Source organism: Heteronotia binoei, chromosome 1 (genome assembly GCF_032191835.1).
Source record: "Heteronotia binoei isolate CCM8104 ecotype False Entrance Well chromosome 1, APGP_CSIRO_Hbin_v1, whole genome shotgun sequence".
Taxonomy (NCBI): domain Eukaryota; kingdom Metazoa; phylum Chordata; class Lepidosauria; order Squamata; family Gekkonidae; genus Heteronotia; species Heteronotia binoei.
Window position 1 is genome coordinate 188,230,692 of NC_083223.1, and position 16,512 is coordinate 188,247,203.

Consider the following 16,512-nt stretch of genomic DNA (forward strand, 5'->3'; position numbering starts at 1 on the left):
TTCCCACTTTCCAACCATCCTTTTATCTGCTCCCTCATCTTCACTTATATTTATGATATATTAACTTCATCTATAACTTCCTCAACAATCAGAGCAACTTACCTTATTCTCGTTTCCTCCATTTTATCCTTGCAACAGCCCTGTGAGGTATGTTAGGCTGAGAATATGTTACTGCCCTGAAATCACCCAGTGAGCATTCATGGCAGAGTTGGAATTTGAACCTGGGTCTCCCAGATGCTAGTTAAGATCTCTGTATCCCACTATACCAACACTGGCTTTTGTGTAGTTGCTGCTATTGAACAGTAATCAGCAGCTGGGTCGTTGTGGGTCAATCAAATTGCATGGAAGCAAGTTACCTGGTGTTTGCTGATAGACTTGGCCCCATGACTCCTCCTTCAGAGACCAAAATAACTCTGGAAAAGACCCTGTTTTTACTGACAGAAACCAAGGTTTGAAGGCTTGCAGTGGTGTTGTGACTGTCTAGCAATGATCACTGAGGGTGTTTGTTGCTTAAAGGTACAGACTCTGCTTCAGTTATTGAGGGGGGTGTTAATCTCCAATATGTATTTTTATTTTTTAAAGATTTCAGATTTTTTTTTCAGACCTCAGATTTGTAGACAGATCTCTCTTGTCTGCTCACGACTAAACTACTCTTTACCAAAATGAGCAGCACCAATAATAAAAGCAGATTTGATTGAACCAGCCATATAAATCAGACCAGGTATCTTTATGACTGTGATTCCATTTTAGGTAGCAGCTGTACATTTTGATACCATATGAGATTATAGTATCAATTATTTTTGATACCATATGAGATGCTCCTTGTGCCTTTCTTAAAACTGTGAATGTCTGAAAGAATTAAATTTGCAGATATTTATGGGGAAAATATCGGTGATAGAAAGTGTCATCGAGTCAGAGCTGACTTAATGATGACCCCATGGGGTGTTAAAGGCAAGAGACATTCAGAGGTGGTTTGCCATTATATGTTATTGTGTAGACACCCTGAACTTCCTTGGGTTGGTGGTCTCCCAGTCCAGCTACTAACCAAGGCTTCCCCAATTCTAAGATACGGTGAGATTACAGTGGGTGAGAATAATTTTTGATAATGAATGGTAAAACTTATCTGTATCAGGGCAAGTATAAGAGAGTAATTTGGCTTCTTGACTGCTCAGTCCTAGGAATGCTTTTTTAGTTGGAAGCAAGTCCTACTGGATACAGTAAGATTTGTTTTCTAGTAAATCTGTTTAGAATTGCTACACAACATTCTCTTACATTGTTTGTAGATATTATGCTGCTTTAGAGCAATAGGAATTTTAACATATATTAGTTCATGCTCTGAGCTGCTGTCTTAGTTAGTTGTAAGGAACAACAATGCTAAGAAGTCTAAATGTATTCAAAATACAGCACACTATATAAGTTGTCCAAGAAGGATATTTAAGATATTCATTAGACTTCTATTCAACATGCTGGTAAACTGTAAATATCAGCTATTAAATAACTTTGAAATGTTCTGCTATCACTGCTTGACAGGGTATTTTGAGTATAATGTTTTACTAATAGGTGATGCATTTTTTCTCAAAACTCCCCAGCAAATGGAAAGGAGACAACAGCAGTGTGAGCTCATTGTGTATCAGTCCTGATGGGAAGATGCTTCTTTCTGCTGGTCGATCTATCAAACTGTGGGACTTGGAGACCAAAGAAGTCTACAGAGTAAGGAGCATATGTTTGTGTGTTTTTGCAGTGAACATGGGAAGAAAAATAAATATTAAGTCTGAAATGAATAATTGTAATTTTGCCTTTCATTCTGCTCAAATAATAATAAGAAAAGATTGGATTTATACCCTGCCCTTCACTTGGCGTATCAGAGTGGCTTACAATCTCTTTTCCCTTCCTCTCCACACAGCAGATTCCCTGTGAGGTAGGTGGGGCTGAGAGAGCTCTTGAGATAACTGCTCTTGAGGAACAGCTCTTCTGAGAAATTGTAGCTGTCCCAAGGTCACACCATCAGCTGCATGTAAAGGAGTAGGGAATCAAACCCTGTTCTCGCAGATTAGAGTCCATGCACTTAACCACTACACCGGACTGACTCTCCATATACCACACACTAACTTTCTAAATACTACAGTGTAAGCTGGTCTAAGACTGCTGGAAGGTTTGCAGTGATGATACGTTCAAATGTGGTTTCAGCTGGCTGACAGTTGGATGAGGACATGAAATTCCTTGGCTGTGTCTGAGCACTGCCAGCAGTCTGTGGCACTAATGCATTAAACTGTTGTCTGCCCGATTTCAGGTTTTGATGTTTTTTGTTAAAACATGCTCTCTGTCAGAAAATGCTGGTGGGTCTTTTTGATTCTCTCATGGGGCACATTTTTCCCCCAATCTCAAGATGAATTGTTATATAGGATGTTGAATGAAAACAATGCGCAGTAGATGTTGAACCTGTTTTCTTTTTAATAGAAGCTCCATAGAAATTGAATAGGGTGTTGACTTGTTGTATAACAAAGGATCGATGTCTCTGTCTTTCTTGTTCAGAATTTAATTATCAATTTCCTATTCCATCTTATTTCAAACACAAAGCTTAAACTTCCATTTGTAAAATAAATGCTCACTGGTGTGGGATTTAATAGTTCTGAAATCTCCATGATATGGGATTTAATAGTTCTTCTGTGTATTATTATGATAGAGTTTATTTGACTGTTAGAAACTCATAGGTGATATCACAACTTATTTCTGAAAAATGGTGTTAGAGTTGAAAAGTATGTCACATCTTTTAGCTTATATTTTAATATTACAATTACATAACCTTACATTTTTGTTGCAGATTTTGCGTTAACATGTTGCCATGTAGATTCTTTTTGTTGTATCAAACCAAATTTCCAAAATTTCTTCTTTAGCATTTCACAGGACATGCCACAGCAGTTTCGACGCTTACGTTCATCACAGTAAGGCCTCCCAATGAAAACCAGCCCTTTGATGGGATTACAGGGCTCTATTTCTTGTCTGGCGCAGTGCATGACCGGTTACTGAGTGTGTGGTATGTACTTTAGCATGTCTGTATTGGGTGAGCTTTTGTTTTCAAGATGATGGTTTCGGGCAACTGCTGTTCATGCTGGAGCAGTTTCTAGGCATGTCGACATTTCCCAAGGGATGGGTGGTGAACGCCACATAGTTTTAAACCATGGGTGACATTTGTCACTGTATTTTACTATGTGAAGTAACAGCTGCTGTGTTCAGTAGGGTTAAACACATTATTGTTAAAAGTTTTAACACTGCATTGAAATGACAGCAGTCCCTAATGAGTGAGTTGACCATCTCTTCATTTGTAAGAAAACAGTTGCCTGTTTTAACAATGTACTGTTGTGTCTCAAGGCAGGTGAGGTCAGACAGGAAAGAAAAGAATGCTGTGATGTCATTTACAGTTACAGATGAACCAATTCATGTTGACCTCACGATATCAGAAAGCAAAGAAGAGGTAATGCCATTTAAGTTCGGTACTAATTTTCTGAGGTAACATAAAAGAAACCACACTAGTTCAGACATTTCATATAACCTATTGAGCATTTATTGTTTGACGTTTCCTAATGGGTGTCATCACGTGCTATAGATTCTATTATATATAAAAACAAGATCATACACAGATCATAGGGTGATCTTGTGCACCTGTTTTACGGTCCCTAACTGTCTTAAGTTGTGCAGAGTCTACTATTTCGAAATTATGAATAGTTTATTCCTATAAAGGGCTCTAGTGTAGGGAGCACTCCCAACCAGGTGTACTCAGAAGTAATGGCCCCCAGGTTATAATGTGGAAATATAACAAATATCAATATCACTGCTTATTGAAATCTGCCTCCGTTCCTGAGGACTGGAAGGTAGCAAATGTCACCCCCATCTTTAAAAAGGGTTCCAGAGGAGATCCGGGAAATTACAGGCCAGTCAGTCTGACTTCAATACCGGGAAAGTTGGTAGAAAGCATTATCAAGGACAGAATGAGTAGGCACATTGATGAACACGGCTTATTGAGGAAGACTCAGCATGAGTTTTGTAAGGGAAGATCTTGCTTCACTAACCTGTTACATTTCTTTGAGGGGGTGAACAAACATGTGGACAAAGGAGACCCGATAGATGTTGTTTACCTTGACTTCCAGAAAGCTTTTGATAAAGTTCCTCATCAAAGGCTCCTTAGAAAGCTTGAGAGTCATGGAGTAAAAGGACAGGTCCTCTTGTGGATCAGAAACTGGCTGAGTAATAGGAAGCAGAGAGTGAGTATAAATGGGCAGTCTTCGCAGTGGAGGACAGTAAGCAGTGGGGTGCCACAGGGCTCAGTACTGGGTCCCATGCTCTTTAACTTGTTCATAAATGATTTAGAGTTGGGAGTGAGCAGTGGAGTGGCCAAGTTTGCGGATGACACTAAATTGTTCAGGGTGGTGAGAACCAGAGAGGATTGTGAGGAACTCCAAAGGGATCTGTTGAGGCTGGGTGAGTGGGCATCAAAGTGGCAGATGCGGTTCAATGTGGCCAAGTGCAAAGTAATGCACATTGGGGCCAAGAATCCCAGCTACAAATACAAGTTGATGGGGTGTGAACTGACAGAGACTGACCAAGAGAGAGATCTTGGGGTTGTGGTAGATAACTCACTGAAAATGTCAAGACAGTGTGCGTTTGCAATAAAAAAGGCCAACACCATGCTGGGAATTATTAGGAAGGGAATTGAAAACAAATCAGCCAGTATCATAATGCCCCTGTATAAATCGATGGTGCGGTCTCATTTGGAGTACTGTGTGCAGTTCTGGTCGCCGCACCTCAAAAAGGATATTATAGCATTGGAGAAAGTCCAGAAAAGGGCAACTAGAATGATTAAAGGGCTGGAACACTATCCCTGTGAAGAAAGGTTGAAACGCTTGGGACTCTTTAGCTTGGAGAAACGTCGACTGCGGGGTGACATGATAGAGGTTTACAAGATAATGCATGGGATGGAGAAAGTAGAGAAAGAAGTACTTTTCTCCCTTTCTCACAATACAAGAACTCGTGGGCATTCAATGAAATTGCTGAGCAGACAGGTTAAAACGGATAAAAGGAAGTACTTCTTCACCCAAAGGGTGATTAACATGTGGAATTCACTGCCACAGGAGGTGGTGGCGGCCACAAGCATAGCCACCTTCAAGAGGGGTTTAGATAAAAATATGGAGCAGAGGTCCATCAGTGGCTATTAGCCACAGTGTGTGTGTGTATATATATATATATATATAAAATTTTGCCACTGTGTGACACAGAGTGTTGGACTGGATGGGCCATTGGCCTGATCTAACATGGCTTCTCTTATGTTCTTATGATAACCCCATTTTGTTCAGTTGAACTTACTTGGAAGTAAGTCTGTGGGGAATTTGAACCTACTTAGAAGTAAGTCTGGGGAATTCATATCGTTGCTATTCAAAAACGTCGTCTTGTTTAGTTCATTTACAGAGAGTCACAAAGATATTTGTGTCTTGGCTCAGTGTGAGTCATTTTCAAAGACTTTTCATTAGGTACCTAGGTTATAAAAAGGCTGTATTTAATCATATATTAATATGCGTTAATGGTTATAACAATCAGTTTGTATTAATCTTAAATTTTAAATTATTGTTGGTGGCATAGATAACATGCACAATTAGCCTCTTTGAGTTAACATGTCATAAAAACATAAGAGAAGTTATGTTGGATCACGCTACTTGCCCATCCAGTCCAACATTGTCACATAATGTCCAAAAAACCAGGTGCCATCAGTGGGGCCAGGGCACAAGAAGCCCTCCCACTATGGCCTCCCCAAGCACCAAAAATACAGAGCATCATCGCCCCAGACAGAGAGTTCCAACAGTATGCCACAGCTAATACCCACTGATGGACCTTTGCTCCATATGTTTATCCAATCGCCTCTTGAAGCTGTCTAAGCTTGTAGCCGCCACCACCTCCTGTGGCAGTGAATTCCATGTGTTAATCACCCTTTGGGTGAAGAAATACTTCCTTTTATCTGTTCTAACCCGACTGCTTCCTTTTCCAGAAAATGAAGTTGTCTTGCTGACAACTTCGTTTTCCTGAAAGTGAAGAAGGAAAAAAGGGGATCTGCTATCTTGGATTTGATTCTCACCAACAAGGAAGAATTGATTGAAGAAGTTGAAATAGTGGGCACCCTGGGCAGTAATGACCAAGTCATTTTGGAATTTACAGTCTTAGGGAAGGGAAAAGCTATAAGTAATCAGACTTAAAGGTTGGACTTCAGAAAGGCAAACTTCGATAAACTTAGAATTTTGCTGGGTAAAATCCCATGGTCAGAAATACTTAGGAAAGGGGTTCAGGAGGGGTGGTTGTTTCTTAAAAGCTAAATGCTGAAAGTGCAATCATAGACGATTCATATGAGAAGAAAAAATAGAAAAAGCCTAAAGAAGCCGAAGTGGCTCCATAAACAGCTCTCTAGAGACTTGAGAAATAAAAAAAGACTCCTTTAGGAGTTGGAAGGAGGGCCTTATAACCAAGTATGAATATAAACAAATCACCAGTGCTTGTAGAGAAAAAGTTAGGAAAGCTAAAGCTCACGATGAGCTTAGGCTGGTCAAAGGTGCTGAAAACAACAAAAAAGGATTCTTTTCTTATGTTCAGAGTAAGAAAAAGAGCAAGGACATGGTAGGCCCATTGCGAGGGCAAGAAAGTGAAATTGTAACAGGTAATGAAGAGAGCAGACTGCTCAATTCCTACTTTTCCTTAGTCTTCTCTTCTGAGGGGAACAGTGCTCATCATGGCAAAAATAGAACTTATAAAGAGGGTTTGAAGTTCCAACCTAGGATCAGCATAGGGGTAGTATATAAACACCTAGTTTCTTTAAATGAAACGAAGTCCTCAGGGCCAGATGAATTGCATCCAATGGTTCTAAAAGAGCTTGCAGATATAATTTCTGAGCCTCTGGCTATTATTTTCAAGAATTCTTGGAGAACAGGAGAGGTGCCAGAAGATTGGAGGTGGGCGAATGTTGTCCCCATCTTCAAGAAGGGGAAAAAAGACCATCCAGGTAACTACTGACCTGTCAGCTTGACGTCTATACCTGGAAAAGTTTTAGAACAAATAATCAAACAGTCGGTCCTGGAACATTTAGAAAGAATGGATGTGATTACTAAGAGCCAGCATGGGTTTCTCAAGAACAAGTCATGTTCAGGCTAACCTGATCTCTTTTTTTGAGAAAGTGACTACCTTGCTGGATCAGGGGAATGCTATAGACATCGTTTATCTTTATTTCAGTAAGGCTTTTGATAAGGTTCCACATACTATCCTTGTTGACAAGTTGGTAAAATGTGGTTTGGATCCTGTTACCATTAGGTGGATCTGTAACTGGTGACAGATTGCACCCAAAGAGTGCTTGTGAATGGTTCCTCATCCTCTTGGAGAGGAGTGACAAGTGGAGTGCCTCAAGGATCTGTCCTGGGACCTCTATTGCTCAACATCTTTATAAATGATTTGGACGAAGGAAGAGAGGGAATGCTTATTAAATTTGCAGATGATACTAAATTGGGAGGGGTTGCAAACACAGAAGAAGACAGAAACAGGATACAGGATGACCTTGAAAGGCTGGAAAACTGGGCTAAAATCAATAAAATGAATTTTAGCAGGGATAAATGTAAAGTTCTGCATTTAGGTAGGAAAAATCCAATGCATGGTTATAGGATGGGGGAGACTTGTCTTAGCAGTAGTATGTGCAAGAAGGATCTAGGGGTCTTAGCGGATCATACGCTGAACATGAGTCAACAGTGTGATACGGTGGCTAAAAAGACAAATGCAGTTTTGGGCTGTATCAACTAAAGTATAGCATCCAGATCATGTGATGTGATGGTATTGCTTTATTCTGCTCTGGTAAGACCTCACCTTGGAGTGTTCAGTTTTGGGCACCACATTTTAAGAAAGATATAGACAAGTTGGAATGGGTCCAGAGGAGGCCGACGAAGATGGTGAGGGGTCTGGAAACCAAGTCCTATGAGGAAAGGTTGAAGAAGCTGGGGATGTTTAGGCTGGAGAGGAGGTGGCTGAGAGGTGATATGATCACCATCTTCAAGTACTTGAAGGGCTGTCATCTAGAGGATGGTGTGAAATTGTTTTCTGTGGCCCCAGAAGGTAGGACCAGAACCAGTGGGTTGAGATTGAATCAGAAGAGTTTCCGGCTCAACATTAGGAAGAACTTCCTGACTGTTAAAGCAATTCCTCAGTGGAACAGGCTTCCTTGGGAGGTGGTGGGCTGTCCTTCCTTGGAGGTTTTTAAATAGAGGCTAGATGGCCATCTGACAGCAATGAAGATCCTGTAAATTTGGGGGGAGGTATTTGTGAGTTTTCTTCATTGTGCTGGGGGTTGGACTAGATGACTCTAGAGGTCCCTTCCAGCTCTATGATTCTATGTTCAATTTCATTGAGTGTCCACAAGTTCTTGTATTATGAGAAAGGGAGAAATTTCTTTATCTTCTCTCTCCCATGCGTAATCCTGTAAACCTCTATCATGTCACCCCTCAGTTGACGTTTCTCCAAGCTAAAGAGCCCCAAGTGTTTTAACCTTTGTTCATAGAGAAAGTGTCCCAACCCTTTAATCATTCTGGTTGCCCTTTTCTGCACTTTTTCCAGCGCTGTATCTTTTTTGAGGTGCGGTGACCAGAATTGTACACAGTATTCCAAATGAAGCCGCACTATTGATTTATATAGGGGTAGTATGATATTGGCTGATTTGTTTTAAGTTCCCTTCCTAATAATCCCTAGCATATTGTTGTCCTTTTTTATTTCAGTTGCACAGTGTCTTGACATTTTCAATGAGTTTACCATGACTCCAAGATCTCTCTGGTCAGAATCTGCCAGTTCAGAAGACCCCATCATTGTGTATTTATAGTAGGATCTTTGGCCCCAATGTGCATTACTTTGCACTTGGCCAAGATGATTCTCATTTGTCATCTTGATGCCTACGCACCCAGCCTCAACAGATCCCTTTGGAGTGCCTCACAATCCTCCCTGGTTCTCACCACCCTGAACAATTTAGTGTCACCTGCAAACTTAGCCACTTCACTGCTTACTCCTGAGTCCAAATCATTGATGAACAAGTTAAAAAGCAGTGGACCCAGTACTGAGTCCTGTGGTGCCCCACTGCTTACTACCCTGTACTGTTAAAATTGCCCATTTATACTTACCTTCTGTTTAATTATTAATTAAATTAATTAGCCAGTTTTTGATCCACAAGAGGACTTGTCCTTTTACCCTATTACCATTGTACTTACGTAGCAGCCTTTGATGAGGAACTTTATCAAAAACTTTCTGGAAGTCAAGGTAAATAGCATCTGTTGAGTCCCCCTTGTCCACATGTTTGTTCACCCCCTCAAAGAACTCTTTAACAGGTTAGTGAGACAAGATCTTCCATTACAGAACCCATGCCTACTAATTCTCTCTTTAATAACGGTTTCCACAAATTTACCCAATATTGACAGACTGACTGGTCTGTAATTTCCCAGAACTCCTCTGGAACCCTTTTGTAAAGATGGGGTTGACATTAGCTACCTTCCAGTCTTCAGGAATGGAGACAGATTTTAATGAAAGATTCCATATTTTTGTCAGGAGATCCACAAGTTCACATTTGAATTCTTTCAGAACTCTTGGATGTATGCCATCTAAACCTGGTGAATTATCAGTTTTTAAATTGTCTTATCAGTCATAGAATCATAGGGTTGGAAGGGACGCCCAGGGCCATCTAGTCCAACCCCCTTCACAATACAGGAAATTCACAAATAACCCCCCCCAAAGTCACAGGATCCACATTGCTCTCAGCTGGCCACCCAGCCTCTGTTTAAAAACCTGCAAAGAAGGAGAGCCCACCACCTCCCAAGGAAGTTCTTCCTAATGTTGAACCAGAAACTCTTTTGATTTAATTTCAACGTGTTGATTCTAGTCCTATCTTCTGGGGCCACAGAAAACAATTCTGCACCATCCTCTATATGACAGCCCTTCAAGTACTTGAGGATGGTGATCATATCACCTCTCAGCCGCCTCCTCTCCAGGTTAAACATGCCCAACTCCTTCAGCCTTTCTTCATAGGACTTGGTCTCCAGACCCCTCACCATCTTTGTTGCCCTCCTCTGGACTTGTTCCACCTTGTCTATATCCTTCTTGAAATGTGATGCCCAAAATTGAACACAATATTCCAGGTGAGGACCTTTTCTCTCAGCACCTCAATCTGACTCAGGTCCTTCAACACCCCTCTTGAAATCAGCTGTTCTGCAGTGGACAAGCATTTCTCATGTTCCACAATGAAGATAGATGCAAAAAATGCATTCAGCTTTTCACCCATTTCCATGTTGTCCTTCAGTATTCCTTTTACTTCTTGGTCATCCAAGGGTCGCACTGCCTCCGTGACTGGTTTCCTACTTCTAATGTATTTGAAGAAATTTTTATTGTTGTTCTTTATGTTTTTTTGCAATATGCTCCTCATAGTTCCTTTTTGCCTGCCTCATTGCAGACTTGCATTTTATTTGCTGCGGTCTGTGGTCCCTAAGACTAGCTTCCCACTGCTTAAAGGAATCCTCCTTACCTTTTACAGCTTCCATTACTTTGTTAACCATGCAGGCCTTTTCCTATACCTATTTGTGCCTTTCCTAACCTGCAATATATATTTTATCTGAGCTTCTAGGATTGTAGTTTTAAATAGGCTCCAGGCTTCCCCAAGGGTTTTGACCATATTTACCTTTCCTTTCAGTTTCCTCTTAACATGCCCTCTCATCTCAGATGTTACCGCCTTTCAAAGTTAAAAGTGGTTGGTCTTTTGGGGCAGTTCCCTATTTATACAAATGTTGAACTCAGTAACATTATGGTCACTGTTCCCAAGCAGTGCAATCACTTTTACATCTCTCCCCAGGTCTTGGGTATTACTTAGGACCAAGCCGAGGATCACATCTCCCCTGGTGGGTTCTGAGAGTGTCTAGAAACTCAGTCTTTCTCCGGACTTGAATGCATATTGACTCAATGTGTGGGTAGTTAAAATCACCTATTACATCTCAGTTATTTCATCTAGCCGCTGTCTTTAATTATTTCATTGTTTTATAATCAACATTTATCTTTTGATCTGGTGGGCAATAACAAACTCCCAGAGTTAAGCTTTCTTTTGGATCTACTATTTTGACCCATAGCATTTCCAGAAGTGAATCTAATTCTCTTACCTTCTCAGTCTTACTGGACTATATACCCTCTCTGACATATAGAACCATCCCACCTCCAACTCTTCCCCTGATCCTTCCAATATAATTTATATCCAGGAATCACCATGTCCCAGTAATTCTCCTCATCCCACCAAGTTTCTGAAATGCCCACAATGTCTGTGTTTTTCCCTAACACTAAGCATTCTAACTCCCTGATTTTACCTTGGATACTTATAGTGTTTGTGTATAAACATCTATTATTTCCCAGGCATGTTAGACCCACAATCTTCCTCCAAGTGCCTCGAGACCTTGCCAGGAAGTCCATATTATTTGCCACCCATCTCAGTGGACAGCTCTAATCCACTGCCCTGTAGAAAAGCAATAGCTAACCTTTCATCTCTTAGAGATGAGCCATCCTGAACCAGAGACATTTGATCTCCTGTCAACTTTCCCCTACAATTCAGTTTAAAAACTGCTCTGCCACCTTTTTGATTTTAAGCACCAGCAGGCCGGGTTCCTTCTTGGGACAAGTGGAGCCTGTCTCTTTTGTACAGCTCCCACTTGTTCCAAAAAGCATTCTAGTGCCTAACAAACTTGAACCCTTCCTCCCTATATCATTGTCTCATCCATGCATTGATACTCCTGATTTGTGCCTGTCTCTGTTGCCCTGCATGTGGAACAGGTAGCACTTCTGAGGAGGCTACCTTGGAGGTCTTGGCTTTGAGTTTCCTGCCTAGCAGCCTAAATTTTTCTTCCAGGACTTCACAACTGCGTTTCCCCACATCATTGGTATCAACATGTACTACGACCACTGACCCCTCCCCAGCGGTGTCTACCAGCCTATCTATAATATGCGTAATGTCTGCTACCTTCACACCAGGCAGGCGAGTCACCATGCAGTGAATACACAGGTTTGCCACCCAGCTGTCTACCTGCCTAAGGATTGAATCGCCAACTACCAAGAGTCCCCCCTTCTCCCTGCTCAGAGATGCAGGTGCAAAAGGATACCTGTTGGTGCAAAAGGATACCTGTTCACCAACTGAAGAAGAGGTCCTTTCTGAGGGCACATTCCCCTTATCCTCAGCACGGTGCCCTGTTGCCTTTCGACTGTCATGCTCCCTGACAGCAGCAGGGCTGACATTTTCAGAGTGAGATACAAGCCCCGAGAGTCTTCTCCATGTACCTAATGCACTGTCTCTGCTTCTCCAGCCACCTTGGCTTGAAGGGTGCAAACTTGTTCCCTAAGAACGAGGAGCTTCTTGCACCAAGCATACACTCAAGACCTTCGTCCAGTGGGCAGATAGTCGTAAATGTGACATTCAGTGCAAAACACTTGAGATAGCTCTCAACCCCCTGTTGGCATTCTGTCTTCATAATTGCTTCATAATGTGTAAATGGGAATTCTGATTTATATGAATCCACCCTGACTATTGTTTAAAAAAAAATCAAGCAGGGAGAGGAAGTAGTAGTGATAATGGTTACAGTCTTTTGAAACTAACAACAATTTTATTCTTCTCAGCCTGTGAAACTAGCAGCTGTGTGCAGAGATGGGCAGTTGCACTTATTTGAGCAAGTCTTGAACGGGTAAGTTGGTATTTAAACACTCTGATCTTGTGTTATGAGAAGAGTAGGAAGGCAAATTTCATTTGCAGCAGGATACCTGAAGCACTGGATATGCTTAGACTCTTATTTTCTGTCTGACACATTTGTACTGTAACAGAAGTACTTCAGTTATGTCTGAAGCAGATGACTGAAATTAGGATCTTTGAGGTCAGGCTTTGATACAGATTAACACCTTGAGCAGTTTAACTTGCCTTGGCGAACCTGTTAGTGAAATGGCAAACATGCTTGTAATTTCAGCACACGATAGCTTCACCTTTCAGTCAATTCTTGCTGTCTGCGTGGTTGGCATGTGAAAAGTGTGCCATCTGAGGTGTGTGGTTGGTTGGGCGAAAGCTGGACAAAGTGTTTCTTGGTTGGATTCTGCAAGGCAGCTCTTATATATTTTTAAACTACTGAGTTCTGTGTATGATATTGGCATTGATGTGACTACTTCTGTTTGTGGCAGCTACAACTGCAGAATTGGCACAGATAAACTGTAAACAATGGGTGCCACATGCAAAGAATTCATGAAAATAAATTCTATTATGAAGAGGTTTTCAAGCTATAAAGGAAAATAAGTAACTCTTCGGGCTCCTTGCTTTGCAGGTATTGCAAAAAGCCCTTGACATCAAGCCGTACTATCCAGATAGCAACACCTGGAGAGGATATTGATTCCACACCAAAGCCAGTTCCTATCCTGGCAGCTGCATTTTGTTCAGACAAGCAGTCATTAATACTTGTGTATGGAAATTCCCTACAGCCTGTCATTGAGAGAGTGGTACGTACGGACTTTTTGCAGGTTTTTTTTTCTAATGCGGAGATGGCTACTATTGCACACAATGTCATAAGTCATTTTTGCACTGTTGCAGGAAAATTTGATCTGTTATTTGCTTCAGAATAAAAGTCTTAACATTTTATAAACACCCTTGCTTTTGTAGATTGATTCTAATTTAAACTTGTAGGCTTCATTTTTATATGACAAAATGTTAAAATATTTTTCTGCACAATTTCCTAAATCTTCTTTCTCCTTGTTGTAGACTCTAAATACTCTAGAATCTCACACATGCTTAGTGAGGGATGTTCAGAAGACCCTGGCACTTAAAACAGAAATGGCTGTAACAAAGGTAATGTCAAGATTATTTTTAATTGGATCTCTCTGCCATGCTTTTAATTAAAATTTTGGTTATTTTAATGGTACCATTTAGAACCAGGATCCTCAATGTGGTGTCTGTGGATGCCATGGCGCCCACCAATATTTCTCCTGGTGTCCATTCAGTGTTTTTAGAAAGTGGGTGGGGCCAGGTAGAGCAGGATTTCATATTGGCCACTGGTGATTCCAATGGCTGTGCAGATTGTTAAAGATGTTGCTTTTGCAGCAGTTGCTACCACAGCACAAGTATCTTCCGCTGTGTGACTGATACTATGTCAAAACTGCAAAGTGCCAGATGACTCTACCCTTTAAACCTGAATTATTTTTGTTAAATATGATGCCACAAATAACCAATAAGAATTGTAAACATTTGATAATACGTATGGTAACTGCAGCTAGAATAATTTTTGTGAAACACTGGAAAAAGAGAGAAGTACGAACTATAGAAGAATTGACACAGAAAATACTAGAAACAGCTGAAATGGACATGTTGACAGACATTCTAAATGCAAGCAAGTGTTGGAGAGATGGACTCCTTTCTATGAATGGATAAAGAAGTAATGAAAATGGGACTTTTTCATAGAGTCTTAAGGAAATGTTATTCTTTTACCTAGTTTAGACGTCTACCACCTATGGGTTGAAAGAAAGTGAAGACTTTTATTGTATCAAGAAGTAAATTATATCTTCTCATCCCTCCTTCCACCGCTTTTTCCCCTCTCTCCCTTCCCTCACTGTTTTTATCGCTGATATATTCATAATTACAGTAAAACTTTTTTGAAACCAGAAAACTGCCCACAGGCTCAAAAAAGTGCCCACAGGCTCAAAAAGGTTGGAGACCCCAGTCTATAATGATAATGTTAAGTTGCTGATAATATTCTGGGGTATCTTGTCTTGTCTAAAACATTCAGATGTTTTGTCTCATGGAGGTCAGTGAATCCACATTATACTTGAGACGTCATAATGTGTTATATCCCATCACTTCAATGAAAGACAGTGGGATACAGGCCATTATCACTAGTTTGCAAACTGTAGCTCTGTTGTGTGCATGTTTAAATTATTGATTAATGTGGATGCCTAGAGATAAATATGGTTCCTTAAATCTTGTTCCTTAGTTCCCTTGGTTTTGCATTACTTGTATATCTGCATATATGAGCAGTTGTTGGCTTACTTCCATTCAGAAGAGGTACAGGATTTTTGATAAGCTAACCTCAGAAGAACTGAAAAACTTAAGATAATGTTGGGCTTGCTGTGATGACCTCCATCTTGGTTTCGCTTTTCACTGAATTCCTTTGAGGACTTCCTCTTGGCTGTCTGAGCTTGCTTAACAAATTGAAGGAAGATTGTGTGTCTCATACAGGCATGTCTCTTTGTTATAGGACCCTTTGTATTTAGGATCAAACAAAATCCACCTAAAGGCTAGATTGTAAGTAGGAGAGTTTTTTTAATGCATATAGTGAACAAAAAAGAGAGCTGCTTTATTAGTGAGAGCAAAGTACTTTGTAAATTTGCAAATTCTGACCAAGCCATGTGTGTAGTGTTATATCTGTGATCCCTTTGTCCCAATATTAACCTGAGCACGATTTAAGCAGGGTTATGTCACTAGTTTAATCTTGAGAACTGTAGGAAAAACTCATAGGTTTGCATGAAGTGCAGATTATGTGTCCAGAATCTGTGTAGAACATCAGGCATGGTGTGGTATTTTGTGCATTGTTTTTATCTGATTTTTATAAAGGATTTATTAAAGTTGTTTTTAACCTGTCTTTATCACTGAGATTCAAGGCAGATAATACAGTGTATGTCAAAGCACTCAGCAGAATGATGCTAAATTGTTCAGGGTGGTGTGAATCAGAGAGGATTGTGAGGCACTCCAAAGGGACCTGTTGAGGCTGGACCAACATGGCAAATGAGGTTCAATATAGTCAAGTGCAAAGGTAATGCACATTGGGGCCAAAACCCCTAATTATAAATACACACGGATGGGGTCTGAACTGGTGGAGACTGACCAAGAGAGAGATCTTGGGGTCATGGTAGATAACTCACTCAAAATGTCAAGACAGTGTGCGACTACAATAAAAAAGGCCAGTGCTATGCTGGGAATTATTAGGAAGGGAATTAAAAACAAATCAGCCAGTATCATAATGCCCCGATATAAATTGATTGTGTGGCCTCATTTGGAGTACTGTGTACAATTCTGGACATGCACCTGAAAAAAGATATAGCATTAGAAAAAGTGCAGAAAAGGGCAACTAGAATGATTAAAGGTTTGGAGTACTTTCCCTATGAAGAAAGGTTAAAGCACTTGGGGCTCTTTAGCTTGGAAAAATGTCAACTGAGGGGTGACATGATAGAGGTTTACAAGATTATGCATGGGATAGAGAAGGTAGAGAAATAAGTACTTAATTACTTTTCTCACAATACAAGAACTTTTGGACGCTCAGTGAAATTGCCGAGCAGTTGGGTTAGAACGGATAAAAGGAAGTACTTCTTCACGCAAAGGGTGATTAACACGTGGAATTCACTGCCACAGGAGATGCGGCGGCTACAAGGTTCTAGAGGGGATTGGATAAACCAGGGGTGGCTGAT

At 40.7% G+C, this 16,512-nt stretch overlaps 1 protein-coding gene and 2 non-coding genes across 3 annotated transcripts in view; all 3 read left to right on the forward strand.

Annotated features, from left to right (window-relative positions):
• Nucleotides 1-16,512, forward strand: part of WDR43 (WD repeat domain 43) — a 47,344-nt gene that overhangs the window by 8,175 nt on the left and 22,657 nt on the right. Inside the window, exons 4-9 of the mRNA XM_060245305.1 lie at nt 1,590-1,710; nt 2,895-3,034; nt 3,370-3,472; nt 12,697-12,761; nt 13,386-13,557; nt 13,817-13,903. Of these exons, the coding sequence (XP_060101288.1) occupies nt 1,590-1,710; nt 2,895-3,034; nt 3,370-3,472; nt 12,697-12,761; nt 13,386-13,557; nt 13,817-13,903 (688 nt within the window). The remainder of the gene's footprint in view (nt 1-1,589; nt 1,711-2,894; nt 3,035-3,369; nt 3,473-12,696; nt 12,762-13,385; nt 13,558-13,816; nt 13,904-16,512) is intronic.
• LOC132589426 (small nucleolar RNA SNORD53/SNORD92) lies at nt 2,155-2,238 on the forward strand. Its single transcript, XR_009556605.1, has one exon. It is a non-coding gene; the product is annotated as a small nucleolar RNA SNORD53/SNORD92 (small nucleolar RNA).
• Nucleotides 15,173-15,248, forward strand: LOC132589419 (small nucleolar RNA SNORD53/SNORD92). The gene has a single exon (XR_009556602.1). It is a non-coding gene; the product is annotated as a small nucleolar RNA SNORD53/SNORD92 (small nucleolar RNA).